Source organism: Hippocampus zosterae, chromosome 10, assembly GCF_025434085.1.
Source record: "Hippocampus zosterae strain Florida chromosome 10, ASM2543408v3, whole genome shotgun sequence".
NCBI classification, from domain to species: domain Eukaryota; kingdom Metazoa; phylum Chordata; class Actinopteri; order Syngnathiformes; family Syngnathidae; genus Hippocampus; species Hippocampus zosterae.
This window is the reverse complement of record NC_067460.1, coordinates 10,471,582-10,492,701: the sequence shown is the minus strand read 5'-3', so window position 1 is coordinate 10,492,701 and position 21,120 is coordinate 10,471,582. Positions and strand designations below refer to the sequence as shown.

Sequence of the window (21,120 nt, the reverse complement as noted above, 5' to 3'; positions counted from 1 at the left end):
TCACTTATTGTCTTTGTATATTGCTTTTATGAGCCACTTATGACACATTTGACCTCTTATGATTCACTAAAATCTATTTGTCATCCACCTTTAGTCCACTTGTCGTCTACTTGGGATTCACTTATAGTCAATACATTTATAGTCCAATTATGATTCACTTAGGATCAATGTGTATTCCAATCTTGCCCCACTTTTGATCCATTTGCGTTGAACTTGTATTCCACTTGCAGTCCATTTCTGAGCAAGTTAACTTGCAGTCCACTATTGAATTGCTTTTATTACATTTGTAATCCCCTGATGGTCAATTTGTACTTCACTTGTCCACTCATGATCCACTTCTCTTTTGCCTGTTATGATCTACTTGAATTACATTTGTGGTTCACTTGTGGCCATTTGTGAGCCACTTAAAGTCTATTTGTTTCAGTGAAATCGACATGTATTCATCTTGTGGCCAACATGTATTTTTACTTTCATTTGTACTCCACTTGCAGTCAAGTTGTTTTTACTTGAGGCCCACATAAATTGCACTTGTGGTCCTCTTTCAGTGCACTTGTTTTCTGCTTATGTCAAATTGTATTACACTTTTGGTCCAGTTATGATCCACTTCGAATCCACTTTAGTCACTATGTTGTTAATTCAAACTAAAAGACAAACAAGAATGATAATTTTGCATTCTGAAACAAAAATGCAATATTATGTAAGATATACTGTATTCAAGTTCTTGTACAAGCAGATTACATTGAGTTAGAGTAAATGCAAAACTGGATCTTACTGTCAATACAACAACAAAAAAATCCCCATCACTCCATGTGTGTTTGTGTACAATGTGTGTGTGAGTGAGACTGTGTGTATGTGTCTGATTACACCCCACGCTAGTGCTTTGGTGTGCCAGGGACATGGGTCAGTGACAGTGAATGAGTTGCTCACATGACGACTTAATGGTGATGAGGAAGAGGAGGAAGAAGTCATACGCTCCTGAAACGCACACACAAACACACATATTCACACACAATTGACATGACATCTTTGGAGATAACAGGAGGACAAGAACCGTCTGGAGATTAAGTGTCTACTAGGAAGAAGTGAAGGACATGAACGGAATGGACAGAACACATCTGGGAGCAAACATCTGAAGACAAAAGATTAAAAAAAAAGATTTTCCCCCTCACAGTGGACTAAAATTTATTTTTCATTCGCTTTGTCTTCATCATTCTCTGATTGCCACATCATGAACGGTGAGAAGAACTTAAGTTTCTCAGACACATATAATAGTCTACTGCACCGCATCATGCTAAGAGCTGTGCCTAATATTTGGGTATCTTTCTATCCATGCCATCCATCCATTTTCCAAACCGATCCTTACGAGAGTGATTCCCAAAAATATTGTTTAGTGAGAGATCATCAATTATCTGATATTACTTAATTGGTCCAAAAATCATTAATTTACTAAATATATTTATCACTATATGTGACAGATAGTACATTACAGTGACAGTGACAGGTAGAACAAAAAAAAAGCTCTTCCTTTCCTTCTTAGAATGTTTGCCGTTTTCACCCCCCCCCCCCCATGCTAAGGTAGCCACTTTATGGAGTGATGGAATTTCAGACGGCTTCCAATCAGACACTTCGTTGCCCACACACAAAGACAACGTGAACAAATACATCCAAACTCCTTTCACAATGCCTGGAAAAGACTTTTTTTTCTGACTTTGCTGAAATGTGACGTTCATTGTGATCCTAACGTAAAGCTAAACACACTAAAATGTGACTTTCACTGTCATGCTATTATAATGCTTACATGCAAAAATATGCCTTTGACTGTCATGCTAACATGATGCTAACATGCTAAAATATGACTTTCAACGCAATGCTAAAATGATGCCAAAATTGGACTTTTCAACATGATGCTAAAATGTTAAACTTTACCTTAAATGACATTCTAACATGATTTTTACTGATCCTAACATCTCATAATGTGAATAAGGCAACACAAAGAACGTTGCTTTACTATAGAGAGGACCGTGACCTTGACCTGAACCATTCCCAAGCACTGTGCTGTTGCCCAGGCAGCGTTTCAGTATAAAGACAGGCTCAAACAAAAAGTTGTACTGTATTTGGGTTGCCAAAAAATTTCAAAGGATCAAAGTGACAGCTCATAACGGCAACATCAATTATGAACAGACAGACAGACACACACACGCACACACACACACACAAACACAGTAACTGTAACCGTGTCCAATCTGAATAATACATGGACAAAACGCACCACAATACAAAGAGCAAATAGGTGTACAGTAATTAGCTTCATGAAGCAAAATATCATCTGACATTCATGCCAGACAAAAATGATGACTCACCAAAACACAAACATTGTATGTTGTAGTTTAACGCAATTCTTGCTCCATTGGAGTGCAGTTGGAAATGACAGATTCAGATTGAAAAAAAAAACCCTACCACTGGGAAGGTTCCATCACATTTCCATCAACACAGCTGAAACAAATGTCCAGCACAGACCACAGAATGACTATAATGTTGGTAATCGTGTCATAAAATGAATATATGTGCACTATATTGTATGTCCTAACATGTGCTGTGTGTTTGTCAGAAGCAGCACACTTCTGTTGATGTCCTGGAGCAAGAGGAACAAGAGCCAGAACTTGAATCAGAACAGAAATTATGGTCATCCTGCAGCAGGTTAGCACGCACACACTCACACGTCTCTGTGTCTGTGTCACCCTGGCCACCCCAGTGAAACTTTTTGGTTCTGCCATTGAATGGAAAAATGTGTGTGTGTGTGTGTGTGTGTGTATGTAAACCTGTATGCATTTGAGTGTATTTGTTCATTTGGGAGTGACTGTGTGTGTATGTGTTTGAGTGTTGCACTCATTAGGGAGCAGAGTAATTAGGCTGCACTGTAACCTCTTTGTATTTGCTTCTTCATTTCTGTGTGAGTGTGCATGCGTGTTCAATTGTGTGCGTTTGTGTAGTGTGTGCTCATGCATTTGTGTGTTGTCGGCTTCATCAAGTGTCAGTGGATGCATTGATGAACTCATCAGTCTTTCTGACAGACTAATTTGCAGGGGCAGTGCCTCCCTTTTGATTGGGTGGCGGTTAAGTGGGGCGAGCCAATAAAATCAGGCAACACATGCATGCGCTCGCGCGCGCACACACACACACAAACACACACAGATCATTCAATGTCCTACTTTGTGGCCATTTGACTAATGTGGCCCCATTGAGAGGGACCGCAAGTGTTTAGTTACTTCAAAGTACCTGAAACTACAGTGATTCCATTTTACTGCCGCACACGTTGTAACCATGGCGACCAAGTCCAAGAGAAGGGGCTCCAATTGGCCCCTGGAGGGCTGGGACCCCAACGTCCGCCGTCTGAGCTACAAGTACGCGGCTGTCATCAAGGTAAACGCTTTGTGGAGCGTAGCGTTTAGTGTTAGCATTAGCATGTGGCTATCTGTCACGCTGTGACCTGTGTCTGACATGTCTATCTATATGCAAATGAGCAAAGGAGTCACACAACCAACGATACAATGAGGCCGTTTCACTTAACTGCAGCAGACTGACACACATCTGCATTGACGTGTTTCACCTGCAGGGGGCACGAACAGGTCGTCTACATGCGGGCATGTCTTGTTTAAAGTCAAGGGCCTGCACGTTTCATAACAGTGAAATGTGACTCTTATTTAATCATACATTCATCCACTAATTTTCAGAACTCCCAGCTCTGTAGATTAGGTGAAATATAATAAGGATATCAAGTACCATGTATGGCTTTGATTGTATTATTCTGAATTAATTAATCTATTGTTGATTTTTTTTAATGGCTTTGTATTTTAATTATACAGGTCAGGTTAATGTAATCATGTTATTTTTAGTTCCTGTAATTTTTAAAAATACGTGTATTTTATGAAATATAATTCATTTCAGTTATAAGACGTTCACCTTTTAAAGTGTACAGTATTTGTACAATTAATTCAATTACATAGAACTAAACAGTCGTTTGATTTTGAAAGAAATCGATTTTACTAACATCTTTGTATTCCTGGGATATACAGTAGTTTGAACAACTAATTTCAATTTTTAATTATATTAATTAGTATTAATTTAATCACAACTATTTCATCAATGTTTGATAAAATAAAAACAAATGAAATCTTTTGGTGAAAAAATGAATGCAATCAATATTACAAGACTTGAAGCTTTTCATTCTAGTTTGCATTTGATACACTCTGATGAATTCGTACTGGAAAGCAAACACCTGCCTAAATAATTTATTTAAAGAAACAGATGCACATGCCGTGCAAAAACTGTCTGGGATTCAGTGGACGTAAATGTTACATGCTTCATCGATGTTACTTTTTGCATAAAGCCAAGTATTAACGTCAAAATTGTCAGATTCGTTACAATGACAGATTCGTTACATTGCAACATTCGTCAACATGTAGACAGAGTGCGTCGTCACGGCGATGAGAGGAAGAGACTGGGAGACTCACATCAATAATGAATTTGGAGCAACCGATCACCAATGCAAACACGTGTTGATCTTTGACAAGGCGCACACATGGACACAGACGCACGTAGTCATTGATCCAAAAATATTAGCATTAGCATGTAGCATGATTCATGTTAAAACTGGGTTTAAAGTTTTGTTTAGCAATGGGTAAAGTTGGATTCATCTTAAAGTTAATTAGTTTCAAGTTGGTTTCGGATTTGGAGTTGGGTTTGATTTTGAGTTAACTTGAAATTCTATTTAATCTTAAACTCGTTTAACGTTAAGGATGATGGTGGTTTAAATTTGGATGTGGGTTTCAATGATATTATAGTTGCCTTTCAAATTAAAGTTGGAATTGGGTTTAGAAAAAAAATTACCTTTAAATTTGAGAGGTAACTTTGGATAAGAGATGGGTGAAGTTAAGTTTGGAGCTGGTTTAAAGTTCAGGTCGGTTCAAGACTCAATGTCAAATTAAAGCTCGCCCAGGTTTGAATTTGGATTTAAACTGTCTATGAGACCTTGAAATGAAGGTGACATTGACAGCAGAGTTTGAAATTCAGTTTAAGGATGGCTTGAAATTTGAGGTTCCGTGTTGAACTTATATTCGAGATCGGGGAGAAGTCAAGTTTTAATCTGGTTTCATGTTGGTGTCAAAATGGATTTAAAGGTTTGTAATGGATTTCAACTGAATCTTCGATCTGGAATTAAAGTTAAGGTTCAAGCTACATTTATATTTTAGGCCAGACATGAGTTTTAAGTTTCGAGCTTTGTTTAAATTTAAGATGAGAATGTTTTAAATTTCAATTTGAGTTTAAGGTTTTTGGGAGTCACAACTTCCCGTCAGGATGAGCTCACAGTGTCTTCTGTCCGAAATCCAACACCTACTTCACACACCAAAGAGTGGGAAGCGGCTTCTTGTTGCCAATGACGACCCATTCAACACACACACACACACACACACGCACGCACGCGCGCACACACACACACACACACGCACACACGCACAAAGGGAAATATTGATGGAAGTGAAAACGAGGCGAACTTTTGCAGCGGGTTTCGTCTAAACTTGATCAAGACAAGAGACAACCAGGATGGTCATCAGCTTCTGACTTTTTGATGGGAATAAGTGGACTCTGGATTGGATCGGGACAAGACTTTTTGATCCCTGAGTGCATGTGGCTGTGAGTGTGTGTGAAACCATGTACAAACGCCGGGACTATGTGGATCTTTACAAGAAGGATCAGGCCAAATGGGCTCTGCTCCGAAATGTCAACACTGTCACGAAACAAAGCACAACGTTACCGGTATGATGCATGCTGACAACTGTGTGTAAATATACTGTATGTACTGTATGTATGCGTGTATATACCATTTCAATTTTGGAAATAGTCGGCGTGGGGGGGGGGGGGGGGGGGCTTCCATCCCGATGGTGGAATGTCAATACGATTCGTGTTCACTAGGTTTGCGTTTTGCTGTTGCAAATTTACGCAATGTTTTTAACAACTGGTTAACAACGGCATCACTGAACTGTCTTTGCCAGGGCGACTACGTGTGGTTGGACCTGAAGAGTGGTCGGGAGTTCGAGGTTCCCATTGGCGCAGTGGTCAAACTCTGCGACTCTGGACAGATCCAGGTGTTGGATGATGAAGGAAATGTGAGTTCAGATTCATCATACCGTCCCCCAAAAATGGTTTCTTAAGAGGAACATCATTTAGTATAACATCATATGTATCAAGTATTTCTGTGTACATTAGATCCCAGGGCCCCAAAAATTGTTGATCTGGGTTAAAGTTTCTGTGTCAGGCGTATTAAAGATCAGAAGTGTCCTCCAGAACCATGATGACCATGAGACCTTAAGGGCAAAGGTTCCTGGGGCTCGGATTATCCTTCAGGCACTAAGCAATCTCCAGGAACTACATTTTGGAAAGACGACCCAATACAAACCCCCCCCCCCCCCAAAAAAAAAAAAAACAGTGGCATAGGCCGAAGTTCCTGACGCCCCTTAGTTGATGCTGAAGCTCTGAAGTGTCTTCAACCCTTGAAGATAAACTCACCTTTATCAACTGTTCCTCCAGGAGCATTGGATCTCGCCCCAGAACGCCACCAACATCAAGCCCATGCATCCCACCTCCATCCATGGGGTGGAGGACATGATCCGCCTGGGAGACCTCAACGAGGCCGGAATCCTGCGCAACCTGCTCATCAGATACAGCGAGAAGCTCATCTATGTGAGTCACGTACCATGTTCTTGTCCCCGTCCTGGCTCTTGCTCATCCTGTATCTTTCTCACGTGCTATTTTCTGCTCTTCTTCACCTTTTGCTTCTTTTCTACCTTTTGCCTTTCTTGCCATTCCAATTCCTGCTTCCTACAAAGACGAACTGTGGTGGCAGGGTAAGTCTGCACATAAATGAGACGGCATAGGCTGAGGCTTGACATCCTGCTTGTGCCATGTTTTAAATGTTGGATGAGAATGAGGCGGAAACGTTTTTATATGTATCATAACAGCTGAGCTTAACAGATGAACGCTGGTGCCTGCGAGATGGGCATGTGTGCATTTTGACCATTTCCAATATGGCCACCTTTTCTCTCGTGATGGACAGTGACACACTCATCGTCCACCTGAGATGCTAGATGCATGTTACTTCATCCACCCTCCGTCGGCCCCGATTTACCCTTCTTAACACCGTGCTTAGAGATAATCAAGCATTCAGCTTGGTAGAATTGTCCTCCAAAACTAGGGTACATGTTTGGCTGCACAAATATTCGACAGGTGGTTTCACAATATTCCAGCCGCTGTCTTCCTGGTACATGGTACCTGCAAGCTAGTGGAAAATCACCCTGTTGTTTCTGGTTTTAAACCACGTTAAACCACCAGAATCCAAGATTTTCAGTCAGAAATTGGTGAGTTCGCCCTCAGGATTGGGAGTCAAGTCCTTCCTTAGATACAGGAGTTGAAATTTCGGAGGTTCTTATTCACAAGTGAAGCTGAGTCAAAATGGAAAATTCTCCATTTAACTTCATGTTCCGAACTATCGCAACATTGAGTCAGGAATCCCAGACTTCCTTGTCTCCGGTACCTCCTCGACTTAAAGCAGGGGTCACTAAGGCTTTTCCAGGTCACCTGTGAGACAATATCCCGACAGGGTGTCTTTCATCTTCCTGTCTGGCCATACCGAAAATGCCTCACCAGTTGAGTTGTCCGAGGGGCCTCCAAAATCCAAAAATCTCACACTCTCTTTTTAGAGGGAGCCACAATCTTTTCTTGGATGTCACTACCCAAAGACAAGAAACTGAACACTGATACTTGAATTCAATTTCCTCTGCAAGGTGTCCGGTCTCTTCCTTAGAGGGAGATGGGCCAGGTGAGGTGTCTTGGGCAGCTGTTTTGGTTTCCTCTAGGACAACTCCCTGTTTAACCAGGATGAGACCCCAAGGCAGATCGCGGATACACTGAAGACCCTGTGTTCCATAGCTCGCTTGGGAACACTTCTGTGCCCCCTCTGTGGAAGTACAGGAGATGTCCAGGGATAAGGAAATTCTGGATTTCATGATTAATACTGCCCCCACGATAGACTGATGAGCCACCAAGGATTGAAAGTACAAGATTTGTCCTACAAGTGGCTTTCTGAAATTGGGGTTTCCAGACTAGACTCCAGCATTCTTAGTTTGCATATCTACCCTTGGCTTACATCTATTTTCGCCGGCTACTGTGGGCTTTCTCCAAAATCCCACTAACATGTGTCATTCTCGATCCGTGGTTCTCCAACTTTTTACATCAAGTACTGTCTCAAATAATCTTTGGATTTTAAAGTAGGATACCACGATTATGACTGCCATAAGAGTAAAGAGGTACAGTAGTATTGATCCATCCATTATCCAAACTGCTTATCCTAATGAGTAGTGTTCATTAAAAAGACATGGGTTTCATTCTGAAAAATAGTTACTCACCCTGAGCGAGGTGGTGAGGTCTAGAGAAAAGGAAGGGTCTGGACTTCCCTTATCAGACCTATGATTGAACTACCGGCCTCAACGTTACGATTTCTTTCTAGACATATACGGGGTCGATCCTGGTTGCCATCAACCCATATCAGTTGCTTCCCATCTACACGGCGGACCAGATCCGCCTGTACACCAACAAAAAGATCGGCGAGATGCCGCCTCACATCTTTGCCATCGCAGACAACTGTTACTTCAACATGCAAAGGAACAACCGTGACCAGTGCTGCATCATCAGGTATGCTTGGATTCTGACTTGCTTTACACGGATTCCTACCCGTTTCTTCTTGTCCATATCCCTCTAGTGGGGAGTCCGGAGCAGGAAAGACTGAAAGCACCAAACTGATCCTACAGTTCCTGGCAGCCATCAGTGGTCAACACTCGTGGATCGAACAGCAAGTCCTGGAGGCCAATCCCATTCTGGAGGGTGAGTCCGGTAGTTACTCTGATTTACGAGTGCCCCAACTTGGAAGTTTTTTGAGCTGAGAGACAATCAACAAGCTTTCGAGGCAATCGGAACTGATTAATACCATTTCAAATTATTTAAATCAAATGTAAGTAAATTAAGCTATGAACTTGGTCAAGGAACTCCTGTATTGGCCTAATGGTTGACGAGTTCCGCCTCACTGCTCGCTTGTTTGTCCCGCAGCTTTCGGAAACGCAAAGACAATTCGCAACGACAATTCGTCCCGCTTCGGTAAATACATCGACATCCACTTCAACAAGAGAGGAGCCATCGAGGGAGCAAAGATCGAACAATACCTGCTGGAGAAGTCGCGAGTCTGTCGGCAGGTATGACTCACTGCAGCCTCGCCTGCGGTCAATCAGACACCGACATGGCAGTCATGATACTGTTAATCAAAGTGTGGATGTGTGCAGGCTCAGGATGAAAGGAACTACCACATCTTCTACTGCATGTTGAAGGGCATGGCTGCGGACGAGAAGAAGAAGCTGGGCCTCAGCAAGGCCACGGACTATACCTACCTCACCATTGTCAGTCAACATCTTAGTACAGTCTGTTCCGTCAACGTCTCCACACGAATTAGACATTAAAAACCAAAAATCCTGCTGCTGTTTGCCATTACGTTGAAGTGTGCATTTGCGTGCAGGGGAAGTGCACCGTATGTGACGGCCGTGACGACTTGAAGGAATACTCTAACATACGGTCGGCAATGAAGGTACCACATGGGCACACCTGACCTCCTATATTAACTTTGACTTCCTGTATGTCAACCGATTTCCTATCTTTGACCAAACATCCTTTATGACACCCTATTTCCTATGTTACACCACTTTTACTGTGTTTCATCAGACTTCCTGTAAAACAACAGACTTGCTGGATAACATCTGACTTCCTATGTTACACCTGACTTACTGAATGAATCCTAACCATGTGTATGGCACTGGATTTCCTGTGTTCTGCCTAGCTTCACGTGTGTTACCAGTTTTCCAAAGTGACACAACTGGCCTCCTGTACGACTCCTGACTTTCTTTACATCTGATTTCCTAACTGACTTCCTGTATTCCCTAATTTCCTGTCCTGCACCAGTTTCTCAGTATGACACCACAATTCCTGCACAAAGCCTGACTGCATGAAACCTGACTACACACACACACACACACACACACACACACACACACACACACACACACACAGACACACATCTGACTTCATGTGCTACACACGATTTCCTGTGCCTACCTCACTTCCTACACAACTGTTACATCATGTCATATTATATGCCAAGCATGGCATGCGCGTAACTCGCTGTGGCAAGTTAACAACCCCTGTCAAAAAAATACAACAACAACAACTACTACGATGAATATATAACACATTTCTGTGTACATTTCGAAACTGTCTCTTGCAGGTTCTGATGTTCACAGACAAGGAGAACTGGGAGATCTCCAAACTATTGGCCTCCATTTTACACATGGGCAACCTGCGCTACGAAGGTTTGTCCAAACTCAATAATTTCTTGTTGTGAATGTGAAGACTGTGTCATTCAAATACATTTAAACTCCTTTCAACTCGTTTTTGTTTTCATGTCGGCAATTAATGGATCCACAGCACGTACGTACGACAACCTGGACGCCTGTGAGGTCGTTCGCAGCTCGCATCTTTCCACCACGTCAACACTGCTGGAGGTCAACATGCTTTGTCACTTAGCTACTACCACTAGCTGCTGCTACCGTTACGTACTACTGTTGAGAGTCTGAAATTCAGAGGATTTGGCCACTTTTAAATTATAAATCTATGGCCTCTATTGACAACATTCAAAGAGGCATACGATATAGTTATAAAATATTCACTAATTTACAACACTCAACATGACTATGTGAAGGAGCTACAACCTGCATTCAAGCCCGCTCTCATTTGTGGACTTCCACGTCCCTCAATAGGCCAGGCCCAGCATTTTGTAGGCACACACATTCAGTCACAGATAATACAGAACAGTGGAAGGCTGGCAACCCATAAATACATGAAGCTTGAAGTAAATAAATAAATGTTGGGTCACTTTGTCCTGGATTTCGTCTAGCGTGATTTGGTCTGAACCATACTTCCTCATTAGCTAAAAAGCTCTGAATATGAATCATTTTGGACAGTTACAAAAAAAAAGTGCATGGTTTATTGTCATTAGGTGTGTGTGCGTACGCAGGTTGATGGCAAGGACCTGATGAACTGTCTGACGAGCAGGACGTTGATCACCAGAGGAGAAACCGTGTCCACGCCACTCAGCATGGAACAAGCTTTGGACGTGCGAGATGCCTTCGTCAAGGTGAACCACTGAAACAAACCAACACCTCTTTTGCACTGTGCTCTTTCGCTTCACACTTTTTTTTTTTTAAATGCAGGGTATTTACGGTCGTCTGTTCGTGTGGATCGTGGAGAAGATCAACGCCGCCATCTACAAGCCATCGTCCTCGCACACCAAAGCTGTTAGACGCTCCATCGGACTGCTGGACATCTTTGGCTTTGAGAACTTCACCGTCAACAGGTACAACATACATGCAACATACAACATGAACACACCCACCCATACACACACGCACACACACGCGGTGTTAAGCACGTGCATTTGTGGCGCCAGCTTCGAGCAGCTTTGCATCAACTTCGCCAACGAGAACCTGCAGCAGTTCTTCGTGCGTCACGTGTTCAAACTGGAGCAGGAGGAGTACAACCTGGAGAACATCAACTGGCAGCACATCGAGTTCACCGACAACCAGGATGCGCTGGATATGATCGCCATCAAGCCCATGAACATCATCTCACTCATCGACGAGGAGAGCCGATTCCCTAAGGTACATGTCGATACACATACGACTAACGTGAAGACATGCAACTCCTGTGTGTGCGCATGTGTGTGTTGCAGGGTACAGACAGCACCATGTTGAACAAACTCAACTTCCAGCACAAAGTGAACAGCAATTACATTCCACCCAAGAACAACCATGAGACTCAGTTTGGCATCCAGCACTTTGCTGGGGTGGTCTACTACGAAACCAGAGGTACTAAGTCGCTGTACACATGTTGCGAGTGAGGAATTGTTACCTGCGGATGACGCTTTGAGGGAGACAAACAATTGAACGCATGTAAAATGACACCACTCGCAAGGACCTGCTGTTGGCCACAACTCACTGTCACGTTGTGCCCGAAGCGATTGACAGATCGCTTCGTGCACAACAAAAAATAAGGAAGTGGATCCCCGAGATAGCAGACAGAAAACGAGATCTTGTCAAAGAACAAAAGGAGTCTTTAATACGGAACACAAAATACCCGACAAGAAGAATAACAAAAGGCGCTGGTCAAATAAGGACCAGGGTACAAATAAGGTGACAACAGAAAACGCTCGCGGAAAACAAAAGCGAGGAATATCTGAATAGACTATAGGAATAATTTAAATACAATCAATAATTGGTACGACGATACAATTGCCAAAAGGCTAGGAAGCAATGAGTAATATTAATTTAGGTTTTACTTTCGCGAAGGAACAATGGCGCGGCGTGGAATTCTCCGGCAGTGAGATGACTGCCGGAGTCTCAAAATAAAGGGGGGTAATCAGCCCGAAATTACGGGCAGGTGTGCCGATGGCGGAGGAGAAAACCCGCCACCTGCTGGCGGACGCGCGACGTGACACTCACACTCAGACGAATCGGCTAGCGTCTGATGTCACTCAGTAGGCCACGTCCCTAAAAGGCACACATCCAACGCACGATCAAAGCAGTTTAATTCTTGACATTTTTCATGCGATAAAGCCTATTTTTCCTTCTAAAAACAAAACATTTGAAAAAAAATGGCGACAGTTCTTGGGGGACTGGAGCAGATTAGCGGCATTTTAATTAATTTGATGAACTGTGCGAGTACATTTAGCCACAAACGTGCTCACAGAACCAATGACACTCGTAATTCTTGATAAGCGCTGTATGTGTGTGTAGAATCTGTGTATAACGCGTGTGTGTTCCAGGCTTCCTGGAGAAGAACAGGGACACGTTATACGGCGACATCATTCAGCTGGTTCACTCGTCCAAGAACAAGTTTATCAAGCAGATTTTCCAGGCTGACGTTGCTATGGTAACACATACATTTCCTTTCAAGCGAAGACGTAGAAAACATGAACATAAACGCACGTTTGATGCTTGTCACTTTTTCCTCCCTTGCATGTGTTCAAACATTTCCTCCTGTGTGTTGTCTGCCTGATTTGTTTGCTTTCCTGACAGTTTCTGTGTGGTTTTGCTCCTTGCCTACATCTTCCATCCAGCCCTCTCCCGAAGGTAAAAAGACAAAAAAACATGAGCTCCTTCCAACCTTTGTGACTGACTGTTACCTTTGGCACAGAAGCCTTACAGAGATTCGTTTTGATTTTGTCATTTGAAAAAAAAAAAACTTTCAATCTTGAGGGGACATAATACGGCATGGCTGCTGCATAACAAGTCAGAGGCAGTTTTACCTGTTAATTGTAATCAAAGGATATTTGAACGCAAACAGCAAGGCAGTACACATATACTATAGCAATATTCACAGAATTATATTCCTTACCTTTGCCAAGAACTGATACTCGTGGGACTCACTCAGGAACGAGGAGCCTCTCTGTACATCTGGACGTCTATATTATACTGCCCTCAGGTGGCCAAGGCACAGACACCACAAGGAGCAACACAACATGCAGTGCCATGCAAAATTTGGAATCGCAGCTAAATTAGCAACTCACTATTGACCACTCGGGCAAACAAGTTTCAGCACCCCAGGCTCTATTGACACACAACATAAATGGAGGGTTACTCACTTAAAAAAATGCAGGGAAAAACTGCAAAATGAATGCAACAAATGAAATGATATTACAACATAGACTATCATGCAAATGCTTGTTGGGTCAGATTCAAGAACTGGAACACCGGAAAAACTTTGTCCACCTCTGTTCTACACTCGCTGGACACATCAACATTTTCTTTAACATTTAGACACAATGAGGAAGAAGCCCAGGAAGCACAAAAATGACCAACTGTGTGTCTGTGTGTGTGTGTGTGTGTGTGTGTGTGTGTGTGTGTGTGTGTGTGTGTGTGTGTGTGTGTGTGTGTGTGTGTGTGTAGGGGGCAGAGACCAGGAAGCGTTCTCCCACTCTCAGCAGTCAGTTCAAAAAATCTCTGGAGCTGCTGATGAGAACATTGAGTGTCTGTCAGCCTTTTTTCGTCCGCTGCATCAAACCCAACGAGTACAAGAAGCCCATGGTGAGTCCCCATGTCCATTGCGACCTGCGTTATCAAGACATCATCTTGATAATGCAGGTCACAATCGACATGTACCACGTTGTCCGTTACATTTTCTAACTTGCTGTAATGTGCGCCGTGGTGACTTATTTCCCACACACCAATTAACTTCTACATGTAAGAACATACTGTTCCAAGAGAAAAAGGTTACCTTTCATGTATACCAAACATAGTCGCTGTTCCACATAATAGGTAACAGCAAGGAGCTGTTGCATGAACAAACTGGCTGTTACATTTACAAACAAGCTGTATCATGAAGTAAGCAGTGACAATTGCAGTTTCATGTTTAAATGAGCTGTTTTGAGTTTGCTGTTCCATAATAAAAATAACCATTTGTTCCAACTAACTCCCTTTTTTAACAACTAGTTTTTACACTTAACAAATTTTATGTGTGTGTGTGTGTGTGTGTGTGTATGTATGTTGCAGCTGTTTGATCGGGATTTGTGCGTGCGCCAGTTGAGGTACTCTGGAATGATGGAGACCATTCGCATCCGTCGCGCAGGCTATCCCATCCGCTACACCTTTGTGGAGTTTGTGGACCGCTACCGCGTGCTCATGCCTGGAGTCAAACCTGCCTACAAGCAGGTAGCGTTTTCAGACCACGTGATCATTAACATCTGTACCTTCAGATGCTGAGCTGTCGTTCCACCGATTGTTTTGCGTTGACTGGCAAGCGCAGACTTTTGCTTTATGCAAGCACCTTCTGAGTCCGCTAACTTAATGCTAATGCCAAATGGCATTTATAATGCAGTGCTTTTACCATTTAAGTAATGCGGTAATCACAGATGGTGCAGCAACACATGTAGACTGACAATATAAGAGTACTCATTCATATTCTTTGCCCTCTGCATAGTATGATCAATATTAGTGCTTTACGAGGATGTGCGCAAGTAATACTGTCATACGTGCATGCTCGCCTGCCAGGAAGATCTGAGGGGAACCTGCCAGAGGATCGCAGTGGTCGTTCTCGGTCGGGACGATGACTGGCAGATGGGAAAGACCAAGATCTTCCTCAAGGTGACTTATAATGAATCCGCTTTCCAACATTAACGCCACACAACTCAACTACGACCAGTTTGATTTTGACCACTGCAATGACATGACTCTCTCATTATAGCCATCAAATTATTTCACCAAAATTTGTGAGTGCACTGTATGGAAAAAGTGATCGGGATAAGTAAACATGAATGAAATTTGGACTTGTCGCTCTCTTCTGGAAAGAAGAGCTTATATGCACAAACTAGCTGTTGCGTGGAATAAACTGGTCGGTGTTATATGTAAGAACCAGCATTACGTGTAATGAATAAGTAGTTGTTATCTGGAAGAACTAAGTAACTGGCGCATGCACTTATTGACAGAAACGGACGGGCATTCCGTCAGTACTGATGCATGGTCCGTCATTGACGGATGGCCGCTTTGCTGACGAATGAGGGCAAAATACGAGGATCATTCGATAAATAAGAAATATGTTGTTGGTCCACCTGCGTCAACACAGCTGACTGGGAATAACGCAAAAACTGCAGCAGATTCTAGTGTTAAAGAAGTCCGACCGTGACTGTTTCCAATCATGGCAATTGCTGACAGGAAGTAGTGTGTGTGTTGTTGTTTCCCCATCTGTGTGTGTATGGAGTTTAGATGACCAGCCTAATATTGTCTGTTTTGATGTTGTTTTAGCAGAGGAGTTTTTCAGTCATTTTTGTTAGTTTCTGTTCTCTGTATTTAAAAACAAAAAAAAGGTGACACGCTTTCTTAATCTACCGTACTTAGTGTGTTTCCACATAAGTCTCAGGTCTGGTGTTTGCTTTCAGGCTGGCCTCCAGGAAGCCTGACAGGAAGTAGAAAGTGCAGGAAGGATCATCACGCTCTCTTTCCTGGCAGGAAGCCAACAGACAAAACCAAGTGCATAGTGTCGAATTATACGAAAAGACTTTTTTTCAGAGATTGTTTCAGTAATTGCTCGCAGTTTTAAATAAGGGGCGGGCACAGTACGGGCTCTGTTGCGCATGCGGTCTCATTTCATTTTTAAAATCCGGCCCACCAAGCATGGTAATGGTCTCCACATGGACGGCTAATGAGCTTTTGGTTCCGTAGGATCATCACGACATGCTGCTGGAGATTGAGAGGGACAAGGCCATCACCGGCAAGGTCATCCTCATCCAAAAGGTGGTGCGAGGTTTCAAAGACAGGTAAGGTCCCGCATTAGTTCCAACATCCGTGATTTGCATGATTTCTGGGACCGAGGGGGTGGGAAAAAAAATTCTTTGGATCCTTCCACTTTCTAAAACAAAGTGATCAAACAGCACCATCTACAGGGATCTCTTGGTCATTACAACGGTCCTCGTATCTCTGCCTTGTCAGATCAAACTTTGTGAGGATGAGGAGGTCAGCTATGCTCATCCAGAAGACGTGGCGAGGATATCAGTGCAGAAAGAACTACGGCGCTGTGAGGATCATGAACATCACACCCCAAAAAAAAAATCGTCCCGATGTCGACTCTGAATCCTGGCCCATGTACTTTCAGATGCGGGCAGGCTTCTCTCGCCTACAGGCCCTGGTGCGTTCTCGGAAATTGTGCGCGTCGTACCATGTCGCTCGCCAGCGCATCAGCGGGTTCCAGGGTCGATGCCGAGGTTTCCTGGTGCGACGGGCCTTCAGACACCGACTGTGGGCCGTCATCACCATCCAAGCGTACACCCGAGGGTTGATCGCACGCAGGCTCTACCGCAGACTGCGGGGCGAGGTAGAGGACATGTTGTCATGTTTGAAAACAACAAGTGGTTCTTTGTCTTTCATGCACACTCAACTTACTATTGAACTTAGCTGGACTCTTTCCTGTATTGCATCAGTACCGAAGAAGGCTGGAGGCTGAGAAGATGCGTCTGGCCGAGGAGATCAAGCTGAGGAACCAGATGTCTGCCAAGAGAGCCAAAGCCGAAGCAGAGCGCATACATCAGGTAAGCCTTCAGATTTCCAACAGACATATTTAGCTTTTTAAAAAAAGTAAATACGTAAAACAATATCATTATTTAGAAATAATTCATACATATTAAATGCACATATATTGAAGCTATATACAGCTGAACTATACAAGAACCTCACTTTGAGAATCACTATTTTAGAGGATCCTTTCATGCGGTGCATGCAGCGGGCAGATCACCTAAGCTATCCACCCGCCCCACCAAGTGATTGCGTTGCTTATCAGGAGCGAAAGCAGTGCTCCTCAGTTTCAGCTACCCTGTAGGATCAAGCCACTGCTTGAAAGTAGTTCTGGATCTTGCCCAAGGCTAGTTTCAGAGTCATGGGTGGAAAAACTGTTATCGTCACAAGTACAATCCAGCAAAAATCTGACAAAAATGTATTGTGGGAAAGACACATTCAGTCCATCTTTTTCCCCTTTGAAATCATCAACTCCTATGCAGGAGCGTCTGGTCCAGTTGGCCAAAGAGGACGCTGAGCGTGAGAAGAAGGAAAAGGAAGAGGCGAGGAGGAAGAAGGAGCTGGTGGAGCAGATGGAGCGAGCTCGTTTGGAGCCCGTTAACGACTCAGACATGGTGGACAAGATGTTCGGATTCCTGGGAACAACCAGCTCCTTTCCGGGCCAGGAGGGACAGGCTCCTGCTGGCTTTGAGGTCAGTTTCTGTCAGGCCTTGATGGATTTGACCGAAGTTTTAGCTTGTTCATGGCCATTAGTCCCCCTTTTTTTACGGCACCATTTTGAGCTAATATCAGTTCATCATCAGTAAAAATCATCCATAAAATCTACAAAATTCCCGAACCTATGGAAGTTTAATTCCATTTAAATTTAAAAAAAAAAAAAAAAGAAGTGTGGTGGACAAAAGGGCCAGCAGTGGGGCCAGAGGGTTAATAACTGATGAGCTGGTCTCTCCACTTCTTCTGCAGGACTTGGAGCGGACCCACCGGGAGATGGAGGAGGAGGATCTGGACGAGGCACTTCCTCTGCCGGAAGACGACGACGATGAGGAGGATCTATCGGAGTACAAATTTGCCAAATTTGCCGCCACCTACTTCCAGGGAACCAACGCGCATACGTACGTCCGCAGACCACTCAAGCAGCCGCTGCTTTTTCACGAGGATGAAGGAGACCAGCTGGTAGGCTGAAGACGTTACGTACCAATCAATTGATCAGTTCTTCAAACCACGTGTGACCACGTGTGCCTAATCCTGATTGTAGGCGGCTCTGGCCGTGTGGATCACGGTGCTGAGGTTCATGGGGGACCTCCCCGAACCCAAATACCACACGGCCATCAGAGACGGAAGTGAGAAGATTCCGGTCATGACCAAGATCTACGAAACCCTCGGGAAGAAGACGTACAAGAGGGAGCTGCAGGCTCTTCAGGGAGAGGCGGAGGTGAGTGGGTGGAGGATGAGGATTTGGGAGACAAAACTGAAGAAACTTAATGACCAACATACAAAGTTTTCGATGAAATGATCTGGTCTGGCAACCCTCTAAAACCATTTCGTCTCTGGAACAAACTGAACACAAATGTTTCTGTTTGAAGGTGAAAATTCCTAACTCGTAGTAAATGGGGTTTCTCATCGCTGTTCTGGTTCTTTGAAGAATCTAACATACATGTTTTACCATCTGTGCACTGGTTCTTCAGGAAACCAAAAATATGTATTTGATTTCTCTGTTCTGGTTGTTGAGGGAACTGAGCGTATTTGTTTGATGATTTATTTTCTGTTCAAATTCTGTTTTCCCATTTCCAGACTCCTCCAGCCGACAGTCATCGCAAGAATAGCATCCGGCACAAGCTGGTGTCTCTCACCCTGAAGAAGAAATCCAAGATCACAGAGGAGGTAGGAGGGGAAAAAAACAACATTTTAATATTTTCCCGCAGAATTAAAGAATGGACCACTTTCAGGTCACTAAACGCCTCAATGATGGCGAGCACGGTCTTCATGGCAATAGCATGCTGGAGGATCGGCCAACGTCAAACCTGGAGAAACTTCACTTCATCATTGGTAACGGCATCCTGAGGCCAGCGCTGAGGTATAAAAAAAAAACCAAAATAAAAAAACAAACGTATCCAAAATTTCATCATAGAATATTATCAGTCACTTCCAATTGGTCAGGTTCCTCCATACTTGGTAGTCTTTTGGTGGTCTATTTGTTAGCATTTTGCTTACAGCAGTTTTCTCAGGGTACTGCGGCTTCCTAACACAGACCAAAAACTTGCAAGTCAGGTTCATTGACAATTCTAAACTGTGCATAAGTATAAATGTGAGCGTGTTGGGCGACCAGTTCAGCTGACTTTGCCCAAAGTCAGCTGAGATAGGCTCCATCTCACCCTATGAGAATAAATTGATAGATAGACTCTTCACTCAAGAGGACTGGGTTCAGTGATGTTGAAGGGTGGCAACAATTCATTGTGTCTGTGCATTAGGGATGAGATCTACTGTCAGATCTGCAAACAATTGAGTCAGAACCCATCCAAAAGCTCACACGCTCGAGGTTGGATCCTCATCAGCTTGTGTGTCGGCTGCTTCGCGCCATCGGATAAGTTCCTCAAGGTCAGACCGCTGACTGTTCTATCCACATCCCATGATAATTCTTGTTATTATAGTAAGTAAGATGACAGGATGGTGCTGTTGCACATTCACCTGCAGTACCTGAGGAACTACATCAGCAGCGGGCCGCCGGGTTATGCTCCATACTGTGAAGAACGACTTAGAAGAACTTTTGTTAATGGCACCAGAACACAACCTCCATCCTGGCTGGAGCTCCAGGTGCACACACATATGCGACTATCAAAATGTTTGGCATATTTGGTTTTGAGTTGCAATTTCAGAATAAGCTGTATTGTGATATTAATAGGTGAACTTAACTTGACCTTCTGTAACCCTTGCAATTAACAAGTCCACCGATTCAGTGTTCAATACCAGTTGTAACTGAACCAGGAAATGGATTGGTCCATTCATGGATCAATAGATTAATGGAAGCACCTGTTGTGAATTTTGCTGTTTCACTCCTTGCTAAAGAACAGCAAGTTACGCAAAAAATACTGAGACACCGAAGAGTTGGGCATGTGCGTTCAAAATTTTAAAGAAACTCAAATTAAGTTCACCTGTAAAGATGACAGCATTTTTTTAGGTTTATCCTGAAATTTCACAATAAACCTCAATATCCGTACTTTTTGTGACGAGTACTTGTATACTAAAAAATGTGCACAACTACCGGTAATCAATTTCAGTTCAGTACAAGTTATTCAATTCATATGCAGGCAACCAAGTCCAAGAAACCCATCATGCTGCCGGTGACGTTCATGGACGGAACAACCAAAACGCTCTTGACAGACTCAGCGACAACCGCCAAGGAGCTCTGCAACACACTTTCCGACAAAATCAGCCTGCACGACCGATTCGGCTTCTCGCTTTACATCGCACTCTTTGATAAGGTTCGGTAATAAGAACACACTATTTTGTGCTCCAGAGTTTCTTCCTTGTAGAAAAAAATGTATACATTTGAATTATGATCTGATCTGGTGTTCCGCAGGTGTCATCTTTGGGCAGCGGGAACGACCACGTGATGGACGCCGTGTCGCAATGCGAGCAGTACGCCAAGGAGCAGGGAGCCCAGGAGAGAAACGCCCCCTGGAGGTTGTTCTTCAGGAAGGAGATTTTCACACCATGGCACTGCGCCTCCGACGACACAGTTGCCACCAACCTCATCTACCAGCAAACCGTCAGGGGCGTAAAATTTGGAGAGTACCGCTGCGAACGGGTGAGTACTTCCATTATGTTGAAATAAAAGTTCTTCTTCTTCTGTAGACATGTTCCTTATCTTCTGAAGAAATGTTACTCCACTACTTTTTTAGACATTCTTCTC

At 43.5% G+C, this 21,120-nt stretch overlaps 1 protein-coding gene across 5 annotated transcripts in view; it reads left to right on the top strand.

Annotated features, from left to right (window-relative positions):
• The first annotated feature begins 3,143 nt into the window (after window positions 1–3,143).
• LOC127608408 (unconventional myosin-VIIa-like) overlaps window positions 3,144–21,120 on the top strand; it is a 29,158-nt gene continuing 11,181 nt past the window's right edge. Inside the window, exons 1-33 of one of the 5 annotated variants that reach the window (XM_052077414.1) lie at window positions 3,144–3,420; window positions 6,051–6,164; window positions 6,586–6,738; window positions 6,885–6,902; window positions 8,561–8,745; window positions 8,813–8,934; window positions 9,157–9,299; window positions 9,387–9,500; window positions 9,617–9,685; window positions 10,379–10,463; window positions 10,579–10,655; window positions 11,168–11,287; window positions 11,364–11,506; window positions 11,600–11,810; window positions 11,882–12,017; window positions 12,974–13,080; window positions 13,227–13,280; window positions 14,097–14,234; window positions 14,700–14,858; window positions 15,198–15,290; window positions 16,365–16,459; window positions 16,632–16,716; window positions 16,795–17,013; window positions 17,120–17,227; window positions 17,693–17,902; window positions 18,174–18,383; window positions 18,466–18,642; window positions 19,002–19,091; window positions 19,157–19,284; window positions 19,679–19,805; window positions 19,902–20,021; window positions 20,516–20,689; window positions 20,788–21,015. In XM_052077414.1, coding sequence (XP_051933374.1) covers window positions 3,322–3,420; window positions 6,051–6,164; window positions 6,586–6,738; window positions 6,885–6,902; window positions 8,561–8,745; window positions 8,813–8,934; window positions 9,157–9,299; window positions 9,387–9,500; window positions 9,617–9,685; window positions 10,379–10,463; window positions 10,579–10,655; window positions 11,168–11,287; window positions 11,364–11,506; window positions 11,600–11,810; window positions 11,882–12,017; window positions 12,974–13,080; window positions 13,227–13,280; window positions 14,097–14,234; window positions 14,700–14,858; window positions 15,198–15,290; window positions 16,365–16,459; window positions 16,632–16,716; window positions 16,795–17,013; window positions 17,120–17,227; window positions 17,693–17,902; window positions 18,174–18,383; window positions 18,466–18,642; window positions 19,002–19,091; window positions 19,157–19,284; window positions 19,679–19,805; window positions 19,902–20,021; window positions 20,516–20,689; window positions 20,788–21,015 — 4,311 coding nt within the window. In that variant the 5' untranslated portion in view covers window positions 3,144–3,321. Of the gene's footprint in view, window positions 3,421–5,530; window positions 5,815–6,050; window positions 6,165–6,585; window positions 6,739–6,884; window positions 6,903–8,560; window positions 8,746–8,812; window positions 8,935–9,156; window positions 9,300–9,386; window positions 9,501–9,616; window positions 9,686–10,378; window positions 10,464–10,578; window positions 10,656–11,167; window positions 11,288–11,363; window positions 11,507–11,599; window positions 11,811–11,881; window positions 12,018–12,973; window positions 13,081–13,226; window positions 13,281–14,096; window positions 14,235–14,699; window positions 14,859–15,197; window positions 15,291–16,364; window positions 16,460–16,631; window positions 16,717–16,794; window positions 17,014–17,119; window positions 17,228–17,692; window positions 17,903–18,173; window positions 18,384–18,465; window positions 18,643–19,001; window positions 19,092–19,156; window positions 19,285–19,678; window positions 19,806–19,901; window positions 20,022–20,515; window positions 20,690–20,787; window positions 21,016–21,120 lie in introns of those variants that run through there. The other 4 variants (XM_052077415.1, XM_052077416.1, XM_052077417.1 and 1 more) reach the window with 4 other exon arrangements.